Source organism: Gymnoscopelus microlampas, assembly GCF_963454915.1.
Source record: "Gymnoscopelus microlampas genome assembly, chromosome: 12".
Taxonomy (NCBI): Eukaryota; Metazoa; Chordata; class Actinopteri; order Myctophiformes; family Myctophidae; genus Gymnoscopelus; species Gymnoscopelus microlampas.
The window spans coordinates 11,312,491-11,339,240 of NC_139949.1; the positions used below are offsets into that span (position 1 = coordinate 11,312,491).

The following is a 26,750-nucleotide window of genomic DNA, read 5'->3' on the forward strand; positions in this document are numbered from 1 at the left end:
AGGAGCCAATAAACACAATCATGGAATTGTTTGAAGAGAGACTGGCCACAATTCCTCCTGAACAGGAGGACGTTCTGGGTGTTGAGTCTCAACAGATTCAAGCCGCAGCCTTCACTCAATCTTTCGTGAGGAACAGTATGCGTAGCAGGACACCACAGCAAGTCAGCAAAACGTTTGATTGCCAGGCTGTGGTCCTGCAGCGTGCCAGACCCCAACGGAAGGACAAAAAGAGGACTAGCAAGAAAGTCAAAGGGCTTAACGCCAGACAGAAGAGGGAGATGAAGGTCTTCCAGATCAAACCTGAGCACCAGAGGTATGAACTTTTCCTACCTCTTCATGACCTATGGAAACAATACATCATCGAATTGTGTAATGGATTGAAACCGGAGAGCAATCTACAGTCGGTTCAGCAGAAGCTTTTGAAGGCAGACTTGCATGGTGCAATTCTCACCGTAGTGCGGTCTAAATGCCCATCATATGTGGGCACAACAGGGATTCTGGTCCAGGAATTCAAGCATGTGTTCAAAATCATCACCCAAGAGGACAAACTAAAGGTTATCCCCAAAAGGAACAGCGCGTTCGCAGTGGAAGTCAACGGCTTTGTCTTCCACATTCACGGGAGCAATTTTGAACTCCGCGCTAGTGAACGCTCAGCTAAGAAGTTTAAAGTCAAAAGGACTGCTGACTTGTAATCGCAGTGACTTGGCAGCGTGACGGAAGTGGATTGAGTCTTAGGTCTGTGATGTGACGCAGTGTTTGCTTGCTACCACACTACAAGCTTAACCCTGAAATGATCGTTGATGATGATATGTAGATGGTCACTAAAGCAAAAGGAAAAGGCGCCACTGTGGCCGTGAAGCAGCATAGACATGTGATGATGATGATGGGTGCTGTCAACTGATGCTACACGCATAATTGTTTCGTCAACAAAACATTAGGTAAATTATCTTTTTGGTTTTGTGTTACTTTAAGTTTCCAACACGCATTTTCTGTTTGAAATCAAATACAAGGTTTAAGTTCAGCTATTTGTATTGGTACATTTATTGGTACATTGGAGACAAATGTTTGAGAGAGAGCTGCCCAACATTACTCAACTTAAATAGGATTGGTGGTGTCATGGCCGACATCATTGGGCATATTCATGTAAATGAATCCAAGATTGTTTAATGATTCCCTTGCATCAAGGTCACCCTTCTGTAGTATGCTGATCTAGGTGTGAATTGAACACCCTATATAAGGAGTTGGGTATCGAACTTAAAGGAAGAGGTGAGGCCATGTGCTGATACAAACCAGATTGATTTTTGTTTGTATTATCTTAGGCTTGAGTCGTATAGGACATCAGTGTATAGATGTGTGCCTTTATATGGTCCTTAATGCCAGTTGAGCATCAGCATGTAATTGTGTGCAGTGTGTGTTGGAGCTACTGAGCTCGTTTTCATGTTTCATGTTTGTTCTTCAAGTTAACTGTAAATATTCACCTTTTGCTACAACCACTTCCTCCTGAATCTGCCTTCCTAAGACACTCAGGCGAAGTATTTCCACAGTAACTAAGTACATTTACTCAAGTATTGTACTTAAGTACAATTCTGAGGTACTTTTACTTTACTTGAGTATTTAAATTTTTCAATATCTTAACTACAATTATTTGACAGCTATAGTTACAAGTTACTTGTAACTAGATTATTACATTTTGGTTATTATTATTACAAAACATACATTAACTTCGGCTTTATACTTCGGCTATTTGCTGATCTACAAGCTCACAACGCGTGTTGTGAGCTTGTACAGTAGATCTGCTATTTTCGATTTTTTTTTTAGTATAACTTTAAGTATATATTTATGCCAATACTTATGTAGTTTTACTGACGTACGTTTTGAATGCAGGACTTTTACTTGTAACAGTTAAGTAGAATTCTAGTTATTCTACGTTGTGGTATTGCTACTTTTAGAACAAAATATTTTCCCACCACTGCTTGCATGATGGCCACATATCTGGGTCATTTCACCATCTTGACACTGGATTAGGCAGCTCCACTGCCAGCATTGCATTGTGTCGTGCTACCTTCTCGGCAGGGCGTGTTCGAGAGCACAGTCAGAGAGAGTGCACCGCTCTGAAAAATCTAGAGCTTTGGGGGGAAAGTGTCTGAATACAGTTCCAGGCCTGGTGGTAACTCCTCCACCCGCATCGAGTGACACGCTGACAAATTGAAGACCTGAATGCTACGACAGGAGGAGGCTGGGGAGGTTGAGGGGGTTTGTACACTGTCGAGCTGTCATTTGTGGTAGCAGTGAGAGTGAGTGTGCTTAAAAAGACCACATAGTTGTTCCGATTTTCTTATCCAGGGTAACCTACAAGTGCGAAATCAAAGTAAATGTCATTGAACCCTACAACGAAACCTTCAACGTTAACAAACGATTAAAGGTAAATAGTCACATAAGTAATAGTGTTTCAAATAAACTAGGATACCAGCAAAACATCCAACCTATATCTGTCTTTAAAAAACATGCTATCTAAATAAATAAGATAATGGCCGTATTATGAGCGTGAAACCAGCTCCATTTCCGTGCCTGCCTGAACTACCCAATGCTGCCTTTGTTTAGGTATACCAAACCCCTTAGAGCAGTGTTTCCCAAATACTGGGTTGGGACCTATTTTTGGGCCGCTGACCCATTTGATGTCCCTTTTTTCACGTTGCGTAAATGTTTTATTTTTTATTATTTCAAAAGTTTTGAAAAACAATTATAAAGTGAAATAAAATCCATAATTTTAAAGTCATGGCACGTTTATTATTTCATAAAACTTTAAGCAAAGGAAACATTATAAAAGGTCATTTGATAAAAATAAAAAGATCTGAAAATAGCAGATTGTGTAGATCGGCAATTTTCTCTGTTTATATAGTATGTAACTTTTATTTATTTTTTCGAGTTCGGGTCCCGGGGATACACCAAATGCATCTTTTGGGTCTCGAGTAGACATTTTGGGAACCCCTGCCTTGCTTGACGTAAGCGTCAAGCAACTTAGCATGAATGTAAAATCCACAGTTTTATCCCTACGGGGGTTGAAATCTTCTGTGATAAAAATGGAATCGGCTGTTCCCATCCGCAGGGTGCGTATGAGCAGTCACTGAATGGTTGGATGAACATGAATAGAATACATCACGCCATGGATGACTTACTGTTTCCTCAAGCTAGCTGGTTACTAAGGAGATTCTGGAGCAGTGTCTGAGACAACATATCGTTGCTGTCGGGCAGAAACCTCTTATCTCCATATTCTAACTTTTTGTGTTTTTTTGTATACAGTATGAACGCCCTACTTGATCATACTACAGCGTTACACAAAAGCATCCAAAGTAGCAGATCCGCAAGCTCGAAATGTGGCCCGAAGCGACACGTTTTCAGCTGGTCGATCTGCTACTTCTGCTATTTTTGAATTTTTATTTGAAATCCTGAAAATTAACAGTTTTGGACATAATGAGGTTTCCACCCGACAGAGAGGATATACTATAACAAGTATCCATCAGAACGACAAATAAGGTCTGTCATGGAGGATTAATGTTACATTCCTCCATAACAAGACAAGTTACATTGTACACTGTCCATTGAAGCTGTTCTGGCAGCTTGTGGTGGCTCAGCCCCCCTGTTCACTTTCTGCAGCCGTTTTCCTTTGGCATTGAACCTATACTTGTTGATTAACATCAAAAGCGGCAAAGAAACACACCTGGGAGTTCAAATCCTCCCGGCACCAGCATCTCTCTTGCTGTGCAAGATGATTATTTGATGATTGTATGTGTTGTATAATAGAGTGGGTTTTCGCTATAGCCTTGTAATTTTTGTTTTGTTTTGTTTTGTTGTTTTTGGCTGGACCAACGTAGGCCAGCCCAATAGACAGACATGTTACTGACTGACTATAGTCTCGTGCAGCCAGACAACTATTCCACAATTTCCGAACGCTTTATAGAGTTTGGAACTACCCCTCCCGAAAGCCAAAATAGGAAGCTGTCATCATTTCCGTTCACAAAAAATATATTTAAAAATATCTTGAAACATATTTTTAATCCCCATTTCTGCTAGGCAACAAACTATATGCTTGCAGTAGGACAAATTTACAAATATGAAACGGAAGTGGGGGGGGGGGGCATCCGCTTTACCCCCCGGATAGTTTTCAGAGCTTCCGTTAGTGCCCCGCTGCGAGCTTGTACAGCTGATTTTTTACCAGCATGCAATGCGGGTCTACAAAGAGACTCAGCACTAGTAATTTCTCGACATTCTCGACATGTTTTCGATCATTGGCTGTCCTTTAAGCCAATGGGGATACTTTCCCATACTCTCGTCCTCCCAAGCTATGGTACTAGACACGCCTCTCACCTCTAAGGCAACTATACACGCCTGCCATCGGTTCAAATCACCGTGACACAGAGTAATGTATAGGACAAAATGTAAGTAAAGTACTTGAGTAAACATACTTAGTTACTTTACACCTCTGCATACGTGCTGCGTAGCGTCTGTTCGGCATTCTGGTTTACATGAATGAGTCATGTCTTGTTTGAACATTTTTCGATGTATTTATTATATTTATTATAGCACAAATCTTCTATTCTAGGATCCCTGGCACAAACCGCGGCCAAATATATATCAATTTTCGGGGTCCTTTAGAAGGTATTTGTAGAATCGGCCAGTAATTGTATTTGTAAATTACAGCATTGGATTAGACATATTGACAAAAAAGGATTGATAAGACATTTTAAATCGTTTGTCAAAGCAAATATGGGCCAAGGAAATATGTACTTGCCCTAAGAGTCCTATCTAAAGTAACAGGGGCCTTTCACATGAGAGAGAGCTACTTCAGGATCAGCAGAATACACATCCAAAATGTTTGTTATGACTCTCGCTGTAAATGTCAAGAAGTATAGAGCCATAAAATGTGTGATAGACCATTTTACTGCACCAGACACTAGCCCTGGCTGGCCCTCCAGCTCCTGGCTGTCACACAGTGCTTACTCATGAGTGCCTGTTGTTGGATCCCTGTGAATTAAAGACACCTTCTCTACTTGAAAGGTACCTTGAGAGATTGATTTGTAACTACACAAATCAAATTGCCTTGTCTTTGCTGCGCTAAATAATTCATGAACTCTGCAATTTACGATTACTGAGTGTCATTTGCTTCATTATAATTCTCTTTAAAATCAAATATCTGTTTACGCACCGCAACAATCCACCATTTAACAGATTATAACAAAACAGCACCCTACAAACACTCAGTAGAGACTAAAATAACAAATATCCACAGATAGTTAAAATAGTTACAATTAGTTCATTCAAGAGTCAAAATAATAATAACTAGAAAAAGTGCTCCTCGGAGCACAACTCTCCGCTGTTGGGAATGTTGGGAATGTTGGGAATGTTGGGAATGTTCTATCTGTATAAGTTTCCTATCTGTCCTGTCTGTATAAGTGTCCTATCCCTCCTGTCTGTATAAGTGTCCTATCCGTCCTGTCTATGTAAGTGTCCTATCCGTCCTGTCTGTGTAAGTGTCCTATCCAATTGTTACAGTATCCGCCATTTCTCAACCATTTCGTGATTGTTCCTGTCTTACCTCACTCTTACCAGACTTGTGTTGGGAATGTTCTAATTCTTATGTTCTAACTGTCCTATCCATCCTGTCTGTATAAGTGTCCGATCCGTCCTGTCTGTATAAGTGTCCTATCCGTCTGTATAAGTGTCCTATCCGTCCTGTCTATGTAAGTGTCCTATCCCTCCTGTCTGTGTAAGTGTCCTATCCCTCCTGTCTGTATAAGTGTCCTATCCGTCCTGTCTGTATACTGTAAGTGTCCTATCCGTCCTGTCTGTATACTGTAAGTGTCCTATCCGTCCTGTCTGTGTAAGTGTCATATCCCTCCTGTCTATGTAAGTGTCCTATCCGTCCTGTCTGTGTAAGTGTTCTATCCGTCCTGTCTGTATAAGTGTCCTATCCGTCCTGTCTGTATAAGTGTCCTATCCGTCCTGTCTGTATAAGTGTCCTATCCGTCCTGTCTGTGTACTGTAAGTGTCCTATCCGTCTGTGTAAGTGTCATATCCCTCCTGTCTATATAAGTGTCCTATCTGTCCTATCTGCCAATTATGTATCAGCCATGCAGCCATTTCGTGATGGTTCCTGTCTTACCTCACTTTGACAGTGGCAAAGACACTGTCAAAGTGATGCCATGTATTTATACAGTATTTCACCGTATTGTCACGTGTCACGTGAGGCTTGACCAATCGGTGTGTCATATTTAGAAAGTGAAAACAAAACTCTCCTGCGGAGAGTAATAATAGCTTTATTGCCATGCATGACCGTGATATAAAATTATCTGTGGTTACGATCTCGCAAACAACATAAAAAACATACTTAATTGTATTATTGTAAAAAACTGAGAGATGACTAGGGCCTACATGTGGCACAAGCTGCTCTATTGTGCCACATATGATGAGACAGTCTATTTGTCCTTGTTTAAAATGGATATTGCAGTGGGAATGGAATAGTTTTTTGTGAGTTCTTTTCTGTACTGTATTCTGAAGCAAGCACCCTAGTGGAGTAACTGAAAGGAGTGGTGAAGGGGGTGTGAAGGGTCTTTGATAATGGAGTCTGCTTTTCTTTTTACTACGTAATGCTTGTAAAGGTGTGAGACTTGGGCCTGAGTGGTCCCGGTGGTTTTCTGGTTGCTTGCTTGTTTGATGTTCCTTGGGAGCTTTTTTTCCTTCTTGCTTTTCTTTGAATGGATAAGTGGTGTACTGCTGTTAAAATGTCCTGATATTAAAACCCTTCAGTCCTCTTGAGGAGGAACTGGTGCTGTCGAGCCTTTTTGTAGACCACCTCCACATGTTGTGTAAAGGACCTGGACAGGTGGTGGTCAATCTCTTAAAGGTCTCGTCCTGTTCCGCCACCTGCCTTCACTTTCAAATCAAACATCCCAAGATATGACTGGAAAGTATTGTTCTTATTGCACCTACAATTATAACCTTATTTTTCAAACGTAGCTTGTAATATCTTTTGTATGCTGTCAGATGTCCAGCTCAACGTCGTGTAGCCAACCATGCCCTTGTTTCTCGTCGAAATAATGTAATATGCTACTTCGTACGCTTTAACTACATATATTACCGGGACCGCGGCTGATATTTGCAGATGAAAACATTCTACCCAGGAATTCACATTACAAACACTAGCACCTGACTATCCCTCTAACAAACTTCCTGCAATTCTGCACTTTTGCCCATTGAAGGTCCCGCCATATACTGGGTTTTGACCCATGTCTTGTTTTGACAGGAAACCAATGTCAGAGAGAAGGGAGACAGGAGTCATAAACTCAGGTCTTCATGACTCACAAGGAGCATGTGGTTCGTGCACTTACTGGTCGGGCCACCAGACACCCGATTATGTCACACAGCACTTGACCTTAATCCTGATCTTGACCTTTACTTCAGGGCCACCTATTGATCTTTCCCTCCAAGTTTCATGAAAATGTGCCCATAGGTTCTAGAATTTGACATTGACCTTGATTGTGACCTTGCCTTTTTTTTACGCCCAAAATGCATTGCGTCTTTGGGAGCAGCCTGTTAATCCTTCCCACCAAGCCCATCCTATCCCCAACTATTTTGTTCACACACATTGTGCTAGTTGAACTAGTGTGTTTCCTAAATCTACTCACACATGCGCACACACGCACACACAGACAATCAGACAGGACAGGAGTGATTGCAATACCTACCCTCGCTGCGGGCAGGTTAATCAATCCCAGGTAATAAGGGCAGATTGTGCTAACGTCCATCATCTTAATTTGATTATTCACAGTAACTATAGTCATTTGTTCATGTAAACGTAGCTAATGTGCATGCGCACGTGCGTGCGCACACACACACACACACACACACACACACACACACACACACACACACACACACACACACACACACACACACACACACACACACACACACACACACACACACACAAATTATACAGCATATATATATATTCTTTCGTGCCAATGAAGCACCATAGACTGAGATGAATATCTCGCCGGTAACAAATGAAGTAATTACAATTAAACTAGTTAGTAATTAAACTAAACTAATCGATTGCATTTGCCACCCGAGCAAAGCAAGGTACCGGGGTAAAGCCCCAGTCCATATCCTCACGTCCACTCCATCTCTCTCTCTCTCTCTCTCTCTCTCTCTCTCTCTCTCTCTCTCTCTCTCTCTCTATCCCATGTTCCTGGCCCATCCCTCTGTTCCATGCTGAGCCTCCCTTCTCTCAACGCGTGACGTCAAATCCAGGCTCCCCGACCGACCCACTCCCCCCCCCCCTCCACCCCTTCTACCCCCCCTACCCCAGCAGCTGCAGTAAGCCGCAGTAAACCCATCATCTCTCTCTTTCTCTCCCTCTCTCTCTCTCTTCTCTTCTGTATAAAGCCCGATATATACTTTGTCGTATACAGACAATAGCCGATCTACAAGCTTGTGCACTCCTACATTCAGCCACAGACCAAGCCATTGCAGGGACGGTACTGTATGTCCACAAAGGGCAGGGAAATATGTCCTGGCTATAACCATAATAGTACTTTTTATCTACATATCGTTGTTGTCGGGCAGAAAGCTCTTATCTCCATATTCTGACTTTTTGTGTTTTCTTTTCGTAAATGAACGCCCCACTTGATCATACCACAGCGTCACCCAAAAGCCTCAAAAGTAGCAGATCCGCAAGCTCGAAAACGCTATTTTTAAATTTTAATCCTGAAAAGTGACAGTTTTGGAACATATGAGGTTCCCAACCGACAGAGACCATACAGCATTCCTCAAGGCACATTACAAAAACACTTCCGACAGCAAACAAAAAACTAACCCCACCCAAAAAAAAAACCCCAATGAAATAAATTAGAATAAATTGTACGGTTTGCTGCAAGTGCAGGTTTTTAATCCCCCCCCACCCCCCCACCCCCCCTCAGGCCTTTCATTTTCTCACGACGCTGTGACCTCACCGATGATGCGTTGCTGGCAGTGAAGGGAGGGAGGGGGGGGGGGGCCCTCCCTCCATTGGCTGCCTATATGGGCTTTGCCTACGTCTCACGCCAGCCAATGAGGGCTCCCTACCTCAGCATCCGCCTCCGCTCACGAGAGAACGCAAAGCACAGTGATGGAATGTGTGAGCCCCGGCGAGCGAGAGGAGCGAGAGGAGCGAGACAGCGAGAGAGAGAGAGAGAGAGAGAGAGAGAGAGAGAGAGAGAGAGAGAGAGAGAGAGAGAGAGGTTGGTTTCTATGAATGGATACAGCGGAGGTGTGTCTCTCGGCTGGGGTAGGGGGAGGGGGGGGGGGTCGATGACGAAAGCGTGCGCATGCTTTTCTCTTCCATCATCTTCTCTTGTTTCTCTTTCTCTCTCTGCATCCATGTTTCATAAAGGCTATGTGGGTACGCAGTTGGCACGACAGAAATGACGCATTTCTCAACCTTTTTGTTTTTTTCCCCCCGGTTTGAAAACTTGTCACTTTTGTCATGCCGACAAAGCAGCCGTTAACCTCCCACGGTTTCTCTCACTCTATCTGTCTCTATCTATCTATCTCTCTCTCTGTCTGTCTCTCTCTCTCTCTCTCTCTCTCTCTCTCTCTCTCTCTCTCTCTCTCTCTGTCTCTCTCCCCAGGGGTCCCCTCCTTATTGCACTCTCTACAGTCGACACAGAATCTCACATCTACAAGCTCACAAGCTTGTAGATGTGAGCTTGTAGATCTGCTATTTTCACGACTTTTGTGCGACACTCTTGTTTGTATGATGAAGATACAAGGTTTCCGCTGCAACCATATGAGATGTCTTTGAGTGGCCTCCATTAACAGCTGTGACGAACAGATCTGTCTGTCTGTCTGTCTGTCTGTCTCTCTTTCTCTCTCTCTCTCTCTCTCTCTCTCTCTCTCTCTCTCTCTCTCTCTCTCTCTCTCTCTCTCTCTCAGTCTGTCTGTCTGTCTGTTTTTCTCTGTCTGTCTGTTTTTCTCTGTCTGTCTGTTTTTCTCTGTCTGTCTGTCTGTCTGTCTGTCTGTCTTTCTCTGTCTGTCTGTCTGTCTGTCTGTCTGTCTGTCTGTCTGTCTGTCTGTGTGTGTGTGTGTGTGTGCGTGCGTGCGTGTGTCTCTGTCTGTCTGTCTGTCTGTCTGTCTGTCTCTCTCAACCTCTCTCTCTCTCTCTCTCTGTCTCTCTCTGTCTCTCTCTGTGTGTGTGTCTCTCTCTCAACCTCTCTCTCTATTCCTCTCTCTCTCTCTCTCTCTCTCTCTCTCTCTCTCTCTCTCTCTCTCTCTCTCTCTCTCTCTCTCTCTCTCTCTGTTCCCAATCTCTCACTCTCTCTCAATCTCTCTCTCTCCCTCCGAGTGAGACTAAAGGGAGGAACCGACACCCTGCCCACCTACACTGTACAGTGAGTGTGTGTTTAGGTGCTGTGCCTTGCTGTGCGGTGTTAAAGGGTTCTGTGTGCAGCAGGAGTAGAAGGATATTGGGGCTGAAGCACAGAGCAGATTGAACCATGTTGTTGTGAATAATAACTAGTTCTCACAGTGTGTCATGCATGGAAACGTCATTAAGTGTGCCGTTCCACCTGGCTGCCCGTGTCACTCCAAACAACACTGTGAATAATACAGAAATCTCGGGTCAGTTACACAAGTGAAGCAGATTACAGCGAAGAACGTGAATGTCAGGATAAGTTATTATGGAGCCATGTCAAAACAAATAGTCTCAAGAAAACAGTAGGACTCCAATCTTGGAAATCACATTTACAGGGCAATTCTTTGTTAACTCTTTCTCCCTCTCTCCTGTCTCTCCTACACTGTCTCTCTCTCAGCTATTCTAATGTCTGTCTACTACGGCAGTGGTTCTCAAACGTTTTTGTTGTGCCAAGGACCCCCAAATTGATATGTTTGGCCCCCCATCTGAATTTTTGTTGTGCTAGGGGACCTCCAGAAGCAAATATTTGAGTTAAAACTTTCACTTTAAAATATATATATATTCAAAGATTTGCAAAATGTTTCACGATTTTTCAAAAATAGCAGATCTACAAGCTCATAGCGCGGCACTCTGTGCCGCGCTATGAGCTTGTATATGTGCTATTTTTGAATAGCCAAAGTGAAAGTGATTAAAATGATTGTGACGCTATATTAACTACTTTTGCTGGGGACCCCCTGGTACTCCCCCAAGGACCCCTGGGGGTCCCAGAACCCCACTTTGAGAACTTAATGTCCTACATTGTCTGCATGTCAGCTTTTTCCTGTCTGTCTCGCCTATATACGCTGTCTCCCTCCCAGCTTTCCAACTGCCTGTCTCTCCTATACACTGTCTCTCTCCTGACGTGACGCCAATCGGCGAAGCCGACGGTTTCGGTTGGGTTGGCCAATCAGGGAATCCGACGCACGTCTCTTTCTCAGACCCTGCGGGTCGACGGATACAGTCAGATATTAGTGATTTCTTTTTGGTTCTCGGAAACCATTGGTCCGCCATTCGGCTCAGTATGTATGCCTGGGGGTTATGACACATACACTGCAAAGTTTGAGACCGACGCTGTCCGAGTTATGCCAGGGACATTGTGCGTGACACACAGATGATATAATACATATGAATCCACATCGCATTACAAGCTGACAAGAGCTAACATTTTATGCTACAGGCTGGGGAAGTGGAGGGAGGTTTGGTCACCGACAAGCTGGCAGTGGTGTAAAGTAACTAAAGTACATTTACTCAAGTACTGTACTTAAGTACAGTTTTGAGTACTTTACGGGAGCATTTCCAAATTTCAATACTTTTACTTCTACTCCACTACATCTTGGAGGCAAATATTGTACTTTTACACCACTACAATTATTTGAAAACTTTAGTTAACCACTTCAGCCCTATACATTTTGGCCATTTGAAAATAGACGATCTACAAGCTCACAATGCGTTGCGATGCGACGCATTGTGAGCTTGTAGATCTGCTATTTTCAAAATATTTTCATACATTTTCAGCACTTGTGAAACGGGACATTCTGCAGAATGAGTACTTTTACTTTTGGTACTTAAGTACATTTTGATGCCAATACTTTTGTACTTTTACGCAAGTCAATTTGGATTACTTGGACTTTTACTTGTAACAGAGTATTTCTGCATTGCAGTATTGATACTTTTACTTAAGTAAAACATTTGAGTACTTTTTCCACCACTGACAAGCTGGCAGTCATGCAGTAGCTTAGCTTTTATTTAGTTTATATTTAGTACAAGCAGTACAGTACAAGCTCACAACGCATTGCAATGCCCCGATACTAAGGTTCATGTGGTTAAAGGCAGACTTCAAATGACTGGTTTAACCCAAACTAATTTCCCCCGTATAATTCAGTACAGAAGCCAGTAGGGAGAAACCATTCATCTTCATGGGGGGGTTTTGAGCTCTACAAACTCAAAACGAGCTTGTAGAGCTGCTACTTTTAATGCTAACACAAACACAAAAAGTTAGAATATGTCGATATGAGGTTTCTGCCCGACAGCGACGATATATATATATATATACGTTGATTCGAGTCGTGCATTAAAAGGAGGCAGAAGTTGCGTTACCATGGTTACCTCCGTCTTTGTGGTGGCCTGGTTACCGGGGTGACTCACATATAGAGCAGCCTGTCATTGGACCGACCTTGAGATGCTCCATTTCTCGCCTCCATCCTCTCTCTCTCTCTCTCTCTCTCTCTCGTTTTGTCCCTCCCTCCGTCCGTCCCTCCCTCTCTCTCTCTCTCTCTCTCCCTCCCTCCTCTGCCTGTCCTCTTGCTGTCTTGAAGAAGACAAAACTACCATCTAAGTCAGGGGTCTCCAAAAGGGGGTCTGTGACCCCTTCGGGGGTCCTCGGAGTTACTACAGGGAGGTCGCCAAATATTTGTGTGATTTTTTTTTTTACATTAACCACTTGAACCCCTATTCTGAGGGGAACATTAGCCGAAAATAGCCGATCTACAAGCTCACAACGCCTCGCGCTGCGAGGCGTTGTGAGCTTGTAGATCGGCTATTTTCGGTGAAGAGGTTTGGTGTAGAGGGGAGAGAAAAAAGAGCAGACCAAGTACAGAGCCAAAGGTCTAATTATTGAAGGTTTAAGTGTTTAAAAGTCTGAAAATACACATTTACATGAATACAGCACAGAAAACAGAAAAGATTGTGTAAACAGACATTTGCGCAACGCTGATGATGACAGTGCTGTCAAACAAGTCTATGAAGCTATCTAAAAACCTAAAGAAAAGTTTAATCTGCAACACAATGTTATACAATATGTAGTAGGGGTCAATGCTTCATCTCTTTCTCAGCTAAGGGGTCCTTGGCCTGAAAAATGTCCCCTGATCAAGTGTCATGTAGAGTTAGGCTTCCCGCACACGCACACGCACACGCACACGCACACACACACACACACACACACACACACACACACACACACACACACACACACACACACACACACACACACACACACACACACACGCACACACACTTTGCAGGTTGTATCTCTACTGTGTCTTGTCTGACGTTCCTGAGGTTCAGGACAAAAAAGCTAGTTCCGTTTTCACCGTAAACCAACATCTGGCGTGTCTTTGTCTCTGTTCTTGGTTTGAACTTGGATTTTTGGTATTAAACTTAAACTACTACTTCACCCCTAAAATGATCTTTCTTCTATCAATTACTCAACCTGTGAAGCCTTGAGTTTTTTGTTTGTGCCGTATTCCTTCACGGTGATTGAAAAATCCTCAAACAAAGAAAATACTTTATGAACTGAAGAACATAGGGGTCCAAGATGAACAAGTGCAAAACTATATCAAAGATCTGTTTATAAACTACAACACAACTCCTCAAAGTATAATCCAAGAGTCATACTGTATGCTCAGCTCAGTACTTACACTTATAAAACAAATGATCTACAAGCACATTGATCAGCTTGTAGATCGGCTATTTTCACTACCTCTTAAAAGTTGTTCTGTTTAATTTATAAAATTTGAAATAATGTAAAGAACTGTATAGGAAACATCAACAAAAAAAGGATATTTACCCACAACCCATAAAAATTGTTTTGCGACCCCAATATGAACCATTGTTTGGGAACCACAGGTGTGATTGATATAGAAAAGTGAATTCAGGGATGTGGTGTAGTTTTTTGGCTCCGTAATAGAAAGAACATGTAGTCCATCAGCGATACAGTACATCTTGTGTAACAACCAACTGTTGCGTTTCCACGCTTAACAAGCCGATAGGGTGTGACTGTCTGGACCTCAGAGAGACTAACAATGCTTTTTCTCAGCAGCAGCAGGAGAGAAAGAGAGAGAGAGATATAGAGAGAGAGAGAGAGAGAGAGAGATTTCCTTCTTGTTAGCTCTTCAAAGCCACGCCATTAATTGAATCTTCGCCCCCATCGTCCCTGTCGGGCAGAAACCTCATTTGTAGCTGTTTCTTTCCAGGATTCAAATTCTAAAGCATCATAAGTAGCAGATCTACAAGCTCAAAAGTTTCGAGCTTGTGGATCTGCTACTGTTTTGCTTTTGTGTGACGCTGTAGTATGATCCAGTGTGCTGTTAATTTACGAAAAAAACACAAGTTAAAATATGGAGATAAGAGTTTTCTGCCCGACATCAACGAAATGTAATTTCCCCCTGTTTTTTTTCAAGCCAGCCAGCTAACAATACAATGGCCACTTCAGCCTGTGTGTCTGTGTATGAGCCCTTGACTCCCAGTGATGGAAAGTAACTGAGTACTTTTACTCAAGTACTGTGCTTAAGTACAATTTTGAGGTACTTTTACTTCATCTAAGTGTTTTCATGTTTCAATATTTATACTTCACTGTACTTCACTACATCTCAGAGGCAAATGTTGATTTTACTCAATTGCAATTGTTTGACAGCTTTAGTTACTAGTTACTTTGCAGATTTTGATTATTATTACAAAACATGGCAATCACTTAGTCCCTATTTTATACTTCAGCTATTCAAAAATAGCTGATCTACAAGCTCACAATGTGTCACACACACACACACACACACGTTGTGAGCTTGTAGATCAGGCTTGTAGATCGCTTTTTTTTTGTAATTTTACTTTGATACTGTAAGTATACTGTATTGGGATGCCAATACTCTTGCACATTTACTCAAGTAGAATTTTGAATACAGGCCTTTTACTTACTTAGTACACAGGAGTACTTTTTCCACCAGCGATTGCTCCGACTTTGAGCACTAGAGTGCTTCACACAAATCTAGCCGAGACGGAGTTCAGTCTGTCTATACTCTCACACAAACTCCTCCACCATTTTGTAATTCTCTAGAGCGTATGCTGTGTCACTGTTGAAATGACACCCTCAGTCTTTCATTTTTATGGCATGTTGAGCATACGTTGTATCCAGTGGTGTAAAGTAACTAAGTACATGTAGTCAAGCACTGTACTTAAGTCAAATGTTGAGGTATTTTTTTTTTTTACTTTACTGGAGTATTTCCAATTTTACTGTGTTGATACAATCACAAGTTGGGGGGAATTAAAAAAGAGACTCCGGCTCATGCCAACACTCTCTGTGAATGGTGGCGTTGGAGTTCTTTAAGCTGTTTGATTGAGGAAATGACTTGTGCTCTGGTGGGATTAATCTGTGCAGCCAGTGAGCGTGTGTAATGGACAGCCTGCTGGGTGTGTTGTCTCCTGTTGTTCTGAGCCCAGCCACACTGGATACAAGTTCTTCATTAAATTGGACAACTTGGACTCGAGGATGAACTGATTGGATTTTGGTGGTCAGAGAGGTCAAAAGCAGGGATGCAGAGAGGGGAGGGGGGGTGGCGTTTTTTTTTGTGGACATACTCAGTTCCAGTGGGGGGAGGGATATCCCCCCCCCCCCCCCCACACTTTTGGGATGAAGAAAAAAGAAAAAGAAGAAACCTCCGACTTTTTTGTACCAAATTAACCGAATTAACCAAATGAATGTAACAAAAACAAAAACATGTAGCAAAAAGGAACAAACCCGGTAAAAAAACTTTTTTTTTTGCTATTTTTCGCGCACACGCACAGAATGCATGCGTCCCCTTCGGTTCTAAAACGCTCTCTGCATCCCTGGTCAAAAGGTTATGGTCGATTCAATTGTTGTGACTATAGGGCGCAACAGATAACTCCCACTTAATCGATTTAATCGATTATGAAAACAATTATCGGTTGTTTTGTAAAACAATCGATTAGTAATCCATCCCTATTTTGGGCATGTCATTCTAGGCAAAAAGAAATTCAAAACAAATTGTGAAAATAGCCAATATACAAGCTCACAACGCGCTGTGAGCTTGTATATCGACTGTGACAGTGTATAAAATAACGCACAAGTTGTTAATCAATTTGATTAATCGAAAAAGAAAATAATCGATAGTTGCATTTGCTGTTCTGATCTGCCATGATAACAGTCACACACACACACGCACGCACGCACGCACGCACGCACGCACGCACGCACGCACGCACGCACGCACGCACGCACGCACGCACGCACGCACGCACGCACGCACGCACACAAAAAAGCAATGTTACAGCAGTGTCTAAAATGTCAAATGGCCTCAGTGACCATTGCTCTGATCAGTGCAGTGGCTGGATTTGAAGCCCGCGTAGCGGCCTGAAAATGTAATTTTATTCAATTCCTTCGCTAACAAATGGTGCATAGCACCAATAGTGGTTCTTTGGCTTGTAATCATATGGGATGCTATTGTGGTCGCTATTGTATATAGAACCTTTGTCAAATGGTGCAGTCTTCAACAGGCTATCTCGCAAGATGAATGTCTATGGACCAAAATGTGATTCTCATAAAAAATGGTGTGCAAGAGCCAGCCTTTTGTCTGAATGAATTATAGTAACATTAAGCTATACTCCTCATTTGGATGTGGACCCCCTACAGACCCCCTAAGGGACCCCTGGGGGTCCCTAGACGTCACTTTGAAAACCACTGCCCTTAAGGCAGTATTGTGGACAGCTATTCTAAATCCTGGAATCAACATTCCATAATTATGCTGTAGTAATGATCAGCAAATGGTTTGTCATTTTCCAGTTCACCCTCAAAGACACCTTTGGATTTAAAAGCAACTACTTTATCATTAATATCAAGTGTTATATTTTCCTTTCAAAGGAGATTGTCACGAAGGAAAAACAAGGAGCGAGAAGATCAAATAAGAGACTATCTCTCTCCTCCAAACACTATAGGGATGGACAATACTCATATTACCGTATATCAATATTGTGATATGAGACTATATTATGGTATTATAGTTTTTTTTCTTCCATATCATGATCTTTAAAAATCTCAGTCTTAAGCCTTTTTTTGTTCTTCAAATAGGCCTACTATCAAATATATATATAATAGAAAAAACTAGCTGATCTGGGATCCAAGGTTAGGCCAGAGTTAGCTATCGTCTCTGTCGGGGGGAAACCTCATATGTCCAAAATTGTTCATTTTCAGGATTCAAATATGAAACCATCAAAAGTAGCAGATCTACAAGCTCGAAACGCGGCGCGAAGCGGCGCGTTTCGAGCTTGTAGATCTGCTACTTTTGACGGTTTTGGGTGACGCTGTAGTATGATCAAGTAGGGCGTTAATTTACGAAAAAAAAAAACACACAAAGTTAGAATAGAGATAAGAGGTTTCTTCCCCGACAGCAATGATACTGTATATAGGTAATTTGCATCTTGGGTCCCTGGGCGTATAGACTGGTCTCATTCCACTCACTCCTTGGCAGTTTGTAAAAGCATGTCACCGTGTTTTGCTCCCTATAGCCTTTTGTTCCCTGGGTTTCTGGGTCTCGTCCCAGATTTTGCTCCTTCTTACCACAGCCTTGTGTGTTTTGACCTTCTTGCCTGACTTTTGGATTTTTGCCTGCTCCTCCGGAATGATTTTTTTCTGTGTGGATTACCTTCCCTGTGTGCTCGAGCGCCTGCCTGTCTCGCCATGTTGTTAAGCCGTTTACCGCTCCAGTTGTTTGGAAATAACTTCTTTGTTGAACTTGCTCTGCCTGCCGCTGGCTGCCGTTGGGTTCAACTCTCCATGCACTGTGACAAGAAAAGACTATGTTTTCCTGGCACTTTAACCCATTAAAACCGGGAACGCGTCTGTGTAACCACTTGAACCATTATTTTATACTTTGGATATTCGAAAATAGCAGATAGACAAGCTCATGAGCTTGTAGATCTGCTATTTATGAAAAATCTCATTTTTTAACTCATATTTGCTTTTTGGGGTCCCTGGAACAAAAGGAGATGAGGGTCCGTCATTTTGGGGGTCCTTGACATGAAAAAGTTTGAGAACCACTGATATTATAGCAACATAAGTTAGGATTTAGAAGACATTTGTAGAATCCCCAGAAGCAAAGATTTGAGTTACAAATGTTGCTTTAAAAATATATATATTCAAAGATTTGCACACATTTTCAAGATTTTTCAAAAATAGCAGATCTACAATCTATGAGCTTGTATCTGCTATTTTTGAATAGACAAAGAAATCAAAAAATGACACCGATGCTTTCCCAGTCTTAATGGGTTATGTTTCAACCTGGTGTCCCTATTTGGAGCATATGTCATTATAGGCAAAAGTTCAAGAATAGTTCATTGAGCTTGTAGATCTGATATATTCACTATGTATCGCACGACACACGTGTAACAATCTTCAGGTGGAGTCCCAGCTATTATGTGGAAGATGCATTATTTTTATAATCACGGCACATGATGAATACATTCACGTTAGTCCTGTAATACCGCATGAGAAGATGAAGTTATTTTACACATACCTAATAGCACCTTACAATCAACAGGGAAACAAGACTATTTCATTTTTTTCATTACAAGATTTTGTAAAAGTACATTTTAAGAAGCAAATACAATTATATAAAAGAGGAATAGAAAGGTCAGTAATGCCCTACTTCCATGTTCCCGATGACACTTGTTGCTATGGTTATTGGTTACCATAATTATAATAATAGCTCAGTTTATATAACGCTTTTCTAAGTACCTAAAGTTGCTTTACATAAACAACTCTCAACTTTATTGAGAAAAAAACGAAAACGATAAAAAGATAAGTGTTCGATAAAAAATGATAAAAATGTTAACCATGGGTTGGAGAGACATCTTAACTAGACCTCAGCTGGGAATAGCTATCCTGACGAGGTGGGTTTTGAGTGAGGTTTTGAACTAAGGCATCTTCTTTGGAGGATAACGTGTGGATCCATTACTTCCTCTTCCTGTGTTTCACTAGTGGCTTCAAAACGGCTCTTTAGAAACCAATGGTTGACGTCACTACTCCCTTAGTCCAGTGTCAAAGTGGGGTCCGGGGACCCCCAGGGGTCCTTGGGGGGTTCCAAGGGGTCCCCAGAAAAATGTTGATACAGCAATACAGCATCACAATCATTTTAACCACTCTATCCATGTACTGTATATGTTGGCTATTCAAAAATAGCAAATCTACAAACTTGTACATCCGCTATTTTTTTAATTATCTTCCCTTCTGGGCGTGCCTGTCACAAAACATTTTCAGATAGGGGTCCGCGGCCAAATACATATAATTTTGGGGGTCCTTGACATGAAAAAGTTTGAGAACCACTCCCTAAGGCCCTCCCTAAGCACTATAACTATAAAAAATATAGTTTTAAACATCATTCTAAGTCAAGTGGATGGCAGAGTTCACACCGACTATAAAAACAAATACAACGGTGAACGATATAGTTATAGTTATCTTTATAGTTATAGTGCTCAGTGTGAATGGCACTTTTAGTCCATATTCTTTTACAGTCTGCGCGTATGACGGAGCATAACTCAGGCTTTTTAATAGACGCTGTCTTTCCTCATGCAGTTACAATAAAGTGTCTTGTCTGATGTCTTTTCCAGTAACTGTCCCTGCTCGCTGGCGGCAGCGCTGGCCCGGGCCACCGCAGACAGCCTCCTACAGAGCGACCTGTCCATCCACCACCTCAACAAGACCCTGGAGGACGGAGGAGTCGACCCGCTACGCCGTGAGTCTCCCTTTGTGTGTGTGTTTTATGGAGTGGTGCATGGGGAAAAGTACTCCAAAAGTATCAATACAACATTGTAAGAAAAGGGCTGTTACAGGTAAAAAGGCTGTTATTCAAAATTCTCTTGAGTAAAAAGTATAAATGTCTTGGCATCAAAGTATACTTAAAGTAGCAAAAGTAAAAGGTTTTCATTACGCAGAATGTCCCATTTTCACAAGTTTTCAAAATGCATAAAATAGCAGATCTACAAGCTCACAACGCGTTGCGATGCGACACGTTGTGAGCTTTTAGTGTATCTTGAAGTGTATATAGGTCTGAGGTGGTTAATGTATGTTCTGTAATAATAATCAAAAACTATAAGTAACTAGTAACCAAACATTTTCAAATAATTGTAGTGGAGTAACAATATTTCCCTCTGAGATGTAGTGGAGTAGAAGTAAAAGTATTGAAAATTGGAAATACTCCTGTAAAGTAAAAGTACCTCGACATTTTACTTGAGTACAGTACTTGAGAACATGTTCTTGCACCACTGGTTTTATGCTTGAAAAATGGGGTTGGGGTTGCATTTCGAGGTTAGGTTTTGGGGGTTGGAATTAGAGTTAAACAGGATTTACAGTATACTTAGTTGCATGTGAGTGCCATGCGCCGAAAAATAGCTTGTGTGTGTGTGTGTGTGTGTGTGTGTGTGTGTGTGTGTGTGTGTGTGTGTGTGTGTGTGTGTGTGTGTGTGTGTGTGTGTGTGTGTGTGTGTGTGTGTGTGTGTGTGTGTGTGTGTGTGTGTGTGTGACTACACCAATGCTTATGTTTGAGTAAAACCTAATTTATACTTCAGTAAAAAAACTTTTGTTTAATAAAATAAGTATTATATATTTTTGGTTGCTTTTTACCACTTTTTCTCCCCAATTGAGTCGTTATGCCAGTTAATTCATCCCGTCGTACATGACTATGTGTTGTTGTCACTGCTGTTGTATCCTACTGGCTCACCTGCCAGTGAGGAGCCCCCACCGGGAGGACGTTTAAGACCTTTTTAAGATCTAAAAAAGAAAGAAATGAAATGAAATGAAAAAAGACCATATCAAAAGTAAATTGTCAAATTATGTAAGAAAGACGCTATATTTTGGAAAATAGCCGATCTACAAGCTCCTTTCACAATATTTATCTGTGGAACCGAGTCAAACTAAATGTAATACCTCAACTACTAATTCCAAGTGCTTGTCAGGGTGGGGGGGGGGGGGGGGGTCCCCAGTTCAAAAATGATAATTTTCTCGTGGCCTGGAAAGGTTGAGAAACACTGGCATAGAGTAAGACGCTCGACAAAGCCGGACGCACTGCGGTGGATTCGAACCCTCAGACTCCGCGGTGCTGTAGCTGTAGCTAAGGTATTTTTTACTTTACTGGAGTATTTCCAATTTTCTTTACTTTTACTTCTACTCCACTACATCTCAGAGGGAAATATTGTACTTTTACTCCACTACAATTATTTGAAACCTTTAGTTATTGTACTAGTTACTTTGTAGATTTAGATTATTATTACAAAACATACATAAACCGTATCTAAACTTTGGCAATTTGAAAATAGCCGATCTGCAAGCTTGTAGATCTGCTATTTTCAAAAGATTTTTACACATTTGAAAACTTGAAATGGGACATTCTGCATAATTAGCACTTTCACTTTTGGTACTTTCGGTACTCTAAGTACATTTTGATGCCAATACTTTTGCACTTTCACTCAAGTCAATTTTGAATTCCGGACTTTTACTTGTAACAGAGTATGTCTACATTGCAGTATTGAAACTTGTACTTTTCCCACCACTGCATTTTGGCCTAGCGGCCGTCAGCAGAGCATTGAAGTAAATGAAAAGTTATTATCTATGTAATGATGTGATCCGTGGTACAGTGACTCTCAGACAGATGCTACACCCACGCTATACTTACACTGTACAGACAGTCCTGACCCCACCTCCAACTCATCTGCCATGTTTCATCCACTTCACAACAAAAACCTCTTGTGACAGGCAGGCAGGCAGGCAGACAGGCAGACAGACAGGCAGGCAGGCAGGCAGACAGGCAGACAGACAGACAGACAGACAGACGGTGGTGGTGATTACAGGGTGTGGGTGTAATAGATGTCGGAAAGGCATAATATTTACACAGAGCCTTGATGCAATTACTTTACAATGGCACATTGATTGCCTTTAGAACAAGTAATCCCTGGAAACAAGCCATAGTGCTTTCTTGGGTTCAGCATCCTCTTAACAGACCTTGTATTGAGCTGTACTTCCCTGTGCCTGATTGAATACTTTATTAACAGTTTGCAAAGACAATCAATCAATCCCCCCTCCCACCTTTACTTCCTTGGAAGTGGAGTTAACCGCTTTCAACCTGGCGTCTCAAACATTGCAAAAATGCATCGTATCTCGGCATGTTGTGAGCGTATACGTATAGCGGCAATTTTAGCATGACATTATCATACGATGAAGTATAAAATAGAGTTTAAAAAGGACCACTTCACCCATATATCAACCTATCTTCGTATAATTGCTCCTCACTAATGCTCATTATAATATGGTACCATTTGTGTCTACTCGGTTTCAGAAACCTGCCTACAGTACCAGTGATATCATTGGTTGGCAGGTTTGGTCATTTCAGACGTTTTATTTAAATTTGTAATAATGCAAGGAGAATGGCTTCTATTATAGTATACTAACTTTACTGTAATGGAAAGCCTGTGGTTTTGGGATCTCAAAATACAAAATTATGAGTAGATTTTGTGGTTATGAATGGAAAGCACGTCAGTATTAAGTACAACGCTAATATGGGATGATAATTGTAGCTTTATGAGTGCTGGGTCAAATTTTTCCCTCTGAGACTAAATGTGTGCCATTTTCTAGGATATACTTACTTAAAGTGGGCAAACAGGATGGAGGTGTGCGTGTGTGGGGAGGGGGTGTTAGTGCCCTACTCAAGGGCACTTGGCTGTGACGGTGGAAGCTCACCGTGTCCCCTGGTTCCTTGTCTTGTGTTTGTGTGTCGAGGACAGACTGCTGCTAAACAGCCTGGAGATTACATAAAGACACACGCACGCACGCACGCACGCACACACACGCACGCACGCACACACACACACGCACGCACGCACGCACGCACACGCGCACACGCGCACACACACAGAGAGAGAAACATCACTTTAACCGTACTAAGTTGGAGGGATACATTTAGCTCCACGTCCCTGTAGACTAGAGGTAGGTACCAAAAAAATGAAAATGGAGTGGAATGAGATGAAGAGAGAGAGAGAGAGAGAGAGAGAGAGAGAGAGAGAGAGAGAGAGAGAGAGAGAGAGAGAGAGAGAGAGAGAGAGAGAGAGAGAGAGAGAGAGAGAGAGAGAGAGAGAGAGAGAGAGAGAGAGAGAGAGAGAGAGAGAGAGAGAGAGAGAGAGAGAGAGAGACACACACACACAGAGAGAAGGAGAGACACACACACACACACACGCACACGCACACGCACACAGAGAATGAGACACACACACAGAGAGACAGAACTGCCTGTTCGTCACAGCTGTTAATGGAGGCCACTCAAAGACATCTTATATGGTTGCTGTCGAGCAGAAACCTTGTATCTTCATCTTACAAACAAGAATGTCGCACAAAAGCAGTGAAAATAGCAGATCTACAAGCTCACATCTACATGCAGCTTGTCGGCTTGTAGATGAGAGATTCGGTGTAGACTGTAGATAGTGAAAAAAATATATATAGACCCCTGGGGTACCCAGGTCAATGAGTATATAGGGTCTGAGTGTTTTTAATCATGCCCACACACACACCCCAGGTCAGATTGGGCTGAAACGTTCCATAGTGGTGTGTTATTATGATCCACCGAAGGTCATGGGAAACTTGTTTAAGCTGAATTTAACACTGCATGTCAATGGAGAGGCTGAAACTTTGCATAGCGGATGACTGACATCATAGTACATCATAGCACATATTATAGGCCTCCAAGAGGTGTTAGATTGACAGGGTAGAGGTGGAAGGTCATGGCCCGGTCAGAGCCCGCAAACATATTGCTTTGTGTCTATTTAATCCGGGCAACGTCTGTGCCTGTTAACACCCACAATATTACCCAAGCAACGCCTGTACCCAGCTGGTATACAATATAAGCACAATATACAGTACAGAGCGACCATTGTGTGTCTCTTTGTAAATCCCAGTGGTATAAAGTAACTAAAGTACATTTACTCAAGTACTGTACTTAAGCACAATTTCAAGGTATTTTTTACTTTACTGGAGTATTTCCAATTATCAGTACTTTTACTTCTACTCCACTACATCTCGGATCCAAATATTGTACAGATAATATATATTGCTATATTATAAAACATACATTAACCACTCTAACCCTATTTCATACATAGGCTATACATACATAGAAAATAGCTAGCTTCCACCACTGGTACATCCTCAAAGCTACTGGCACAAAGGACCTGCCGAGTCTCATACAGTTCCACCCCGGATGTGTGTGTGTGTGTGTGTGTGTGACGCAGAGCTGGAGTCGGTGACGTTCGCGCGGCTGGCGTTCAACCGGCTCTTCGAGACGTGCCTGCTGTGGCTGAAGGACTTCCCGTACCGCCGGCGCCCGCTGCCCTACTACGAGACCTCCATCCACGCCATCAAGAACATGAGGCGCAAGATGGAGGACAAGCACATCGTCATCCCCGACTTCAACAGCCTCTTCAACATCCAGGTACAAAAAAAGTAAACCACAACGCAACCCATTTCCACGGGTCGACGTGTTGGTCACGTGACTAAATCGCGGGTGTCGACCGTACGCCTGAAAATACAAGACCTACATGCTCAACGTCGCAATGTCAAATATCGTCTCTGTCGGGCGCGGAAACCTCATATGTCCAAAACTGTTACTTTTCAGGATTCAAATTCCAAAGCATCAAAAGTAACAGATCCACAAGCTCGAAAACGCGGCGCAAATCGACGCGTTTTGGTGTGACGACATACAGTAGTATGATCAAGTATAGGGTATTCATTCGTGACAATTGAACACAAAAAGGTAGATGTTTCTGCCCGACAGTGACGATATATATACTGTAAGCTGCATGGTCAAAACAGAAAACAAAAAATGGACTGAGAAGAATAACAGTCTCTGCAAGTAGAGACATCACTTGGCAGTGGGTATGTATACTATACTGTATATATAGCAGCAGATATAGATTCAAAGTCTCTTGTGCAGGTGAGAGACGCCACTTACTGTAGCAGCAGGTATCAACCATATACATGTGTAATTGTGTATATTACCAGTGTAATCATAGTCATATACTGTACTGAATACATGAAGTGACAGTGTATATGTGATGGCCTGTGTTGCTAAGATTGAGGACAGCGCTCAGTGCTTGTTCAAACCAACCGCACACACACACCCGCACACACACGCACACGCATGCACACACACACACACACACACGCATACACACACACGCGCGTGCATACGCACGAATGTACGCAACTCATCCAAAACGCTCTCCACAAGACCCTCTGGTAACTTCCACCGGCGTGACTTCAGCGTGTTTCAACAGCTGTCGCCGCAATCATGGCAAAGCGGCGGGCTCGTTAACCAATCAGGAGGCGTCCTTCAGGGACGCCCCCTCCGGAGCCCCACAAGATCCACGCCAAAGCTGGTGGATTCACTTATAATTAACTTCATAATTCCTTTGGATCAAATGTTAATCCCATTTTGGTAAATGTGCAGATGGTTGTTAAGCCAGTTAATTGACGTTAATACCAACTTAATTACAGGAGACAGATGAGAGAAGGTGGCACCAGTACACAGTAACATTCTCGGTGTTACTTTAACTGTGAAGGTGCACAAATGGAACCAAATGGACCCTTCACAGTTAAAAGTAACACCGATGATTTTCTAGATGGATTTTCAGTTCACATCCACAACAGATTGGTTAGGATAGATAAATGCAGAAGAAAGATGTCATGTTACATGCAAAATGTACAGTGACAAAATAATTACCCCAAAAGAGTGGGGACTAAATTATTATTATTATTATTATGGAGCGTTCTGTTTTGATTAAAAGACAAACACTGCCATTTTTGTCCGCAAATGTCTGCTTCTGCCATCAAGTATCCACATTTTCTGGGGGAATCCATACTATTGATCTCCTCCCTTCCGGGCATTCATTTTTATTGGCCGGTGGGTATATGTTTTTCCCCTGCTAACTAAGTATTGGTTTACTAAGCATAGAGCAGTGGTTCTCAAAGAAGGGACCCCCAGGGGTCCTTGGGATGGTTGGCGGTGTAGCAAAATTTGTAAAAAAAAAAAAGTTAATATAGCGTCACAATCATTTTAACCACTTTATCCATTTATCCATTGGCTATTTAAAAATAGCAGATATACAAGCTACTTGTGCCGTGCTTCGTGCCGTGCTGTGAGCTTGCACATCTGCTGTTTTTGAAAATCTTTGAAACAATATTTGAATTTGAACATAAGTCCTCTCTTCCGGGGGTCACTGGAACAAAACCTTTTCAGATGGGGGGTCCACGGCCAAATACATATCAATTTGGGGGTCCTTGACATGAAAAAGTTTGACAACCAACTGGTATAGAGGGTTTAAGTGGTTAGTCGACCACTAACTGTTAAACCCCATATGTCCAAAACTGTTACTTTTCAGGATTAAAATTCAAAACTGTCAAAAGTAGCAGATCTACAAGCTCAAAACGAGCCGCTTC

General features: G+C 42.2%; 2 protein-coding genes across 2 annotated transcripts in view; both read left to right on the forward strand.

Moving 5' to 3' along the window:
- The window catches only part of ppm1e (protein phosphatase, Mg2+/Mn2+ dependent, 1E), a 76,558-nt gene that overhangs the window by 42,679 nt on the left and 7,129 nt on the right, over window positions 1–26,750 (forward strand). Inside the window, exons 2-3 of the mRNA XM_084073811.1 lie at window positions 19,883–20,007; window positions 24,545–24,744. Coding sequence (XP_083929937.1) covers window positions 19,883–20,007; window positions 24,545–24,744 — 325 coding nt within the window. The remainder of the gene's footprint in view (window positions 1–19,882; window positions 20,008–24,544; window positions 24,745–26,750) is intronic.
- Window positions 21–692, forward strand: LOC311056729 (ribonuclease P protein subunit p29-like; the record flags this gene model as incomplete). The annotated part of the gene is made up of 1 exon (XM_084073536.1): window positions 21–692. One exon carries the CDS (start codon window positions 21–23, stop codon window positions 690–692), a length of 672 nt encoding a protein of 223 aa, XP_083929662.1.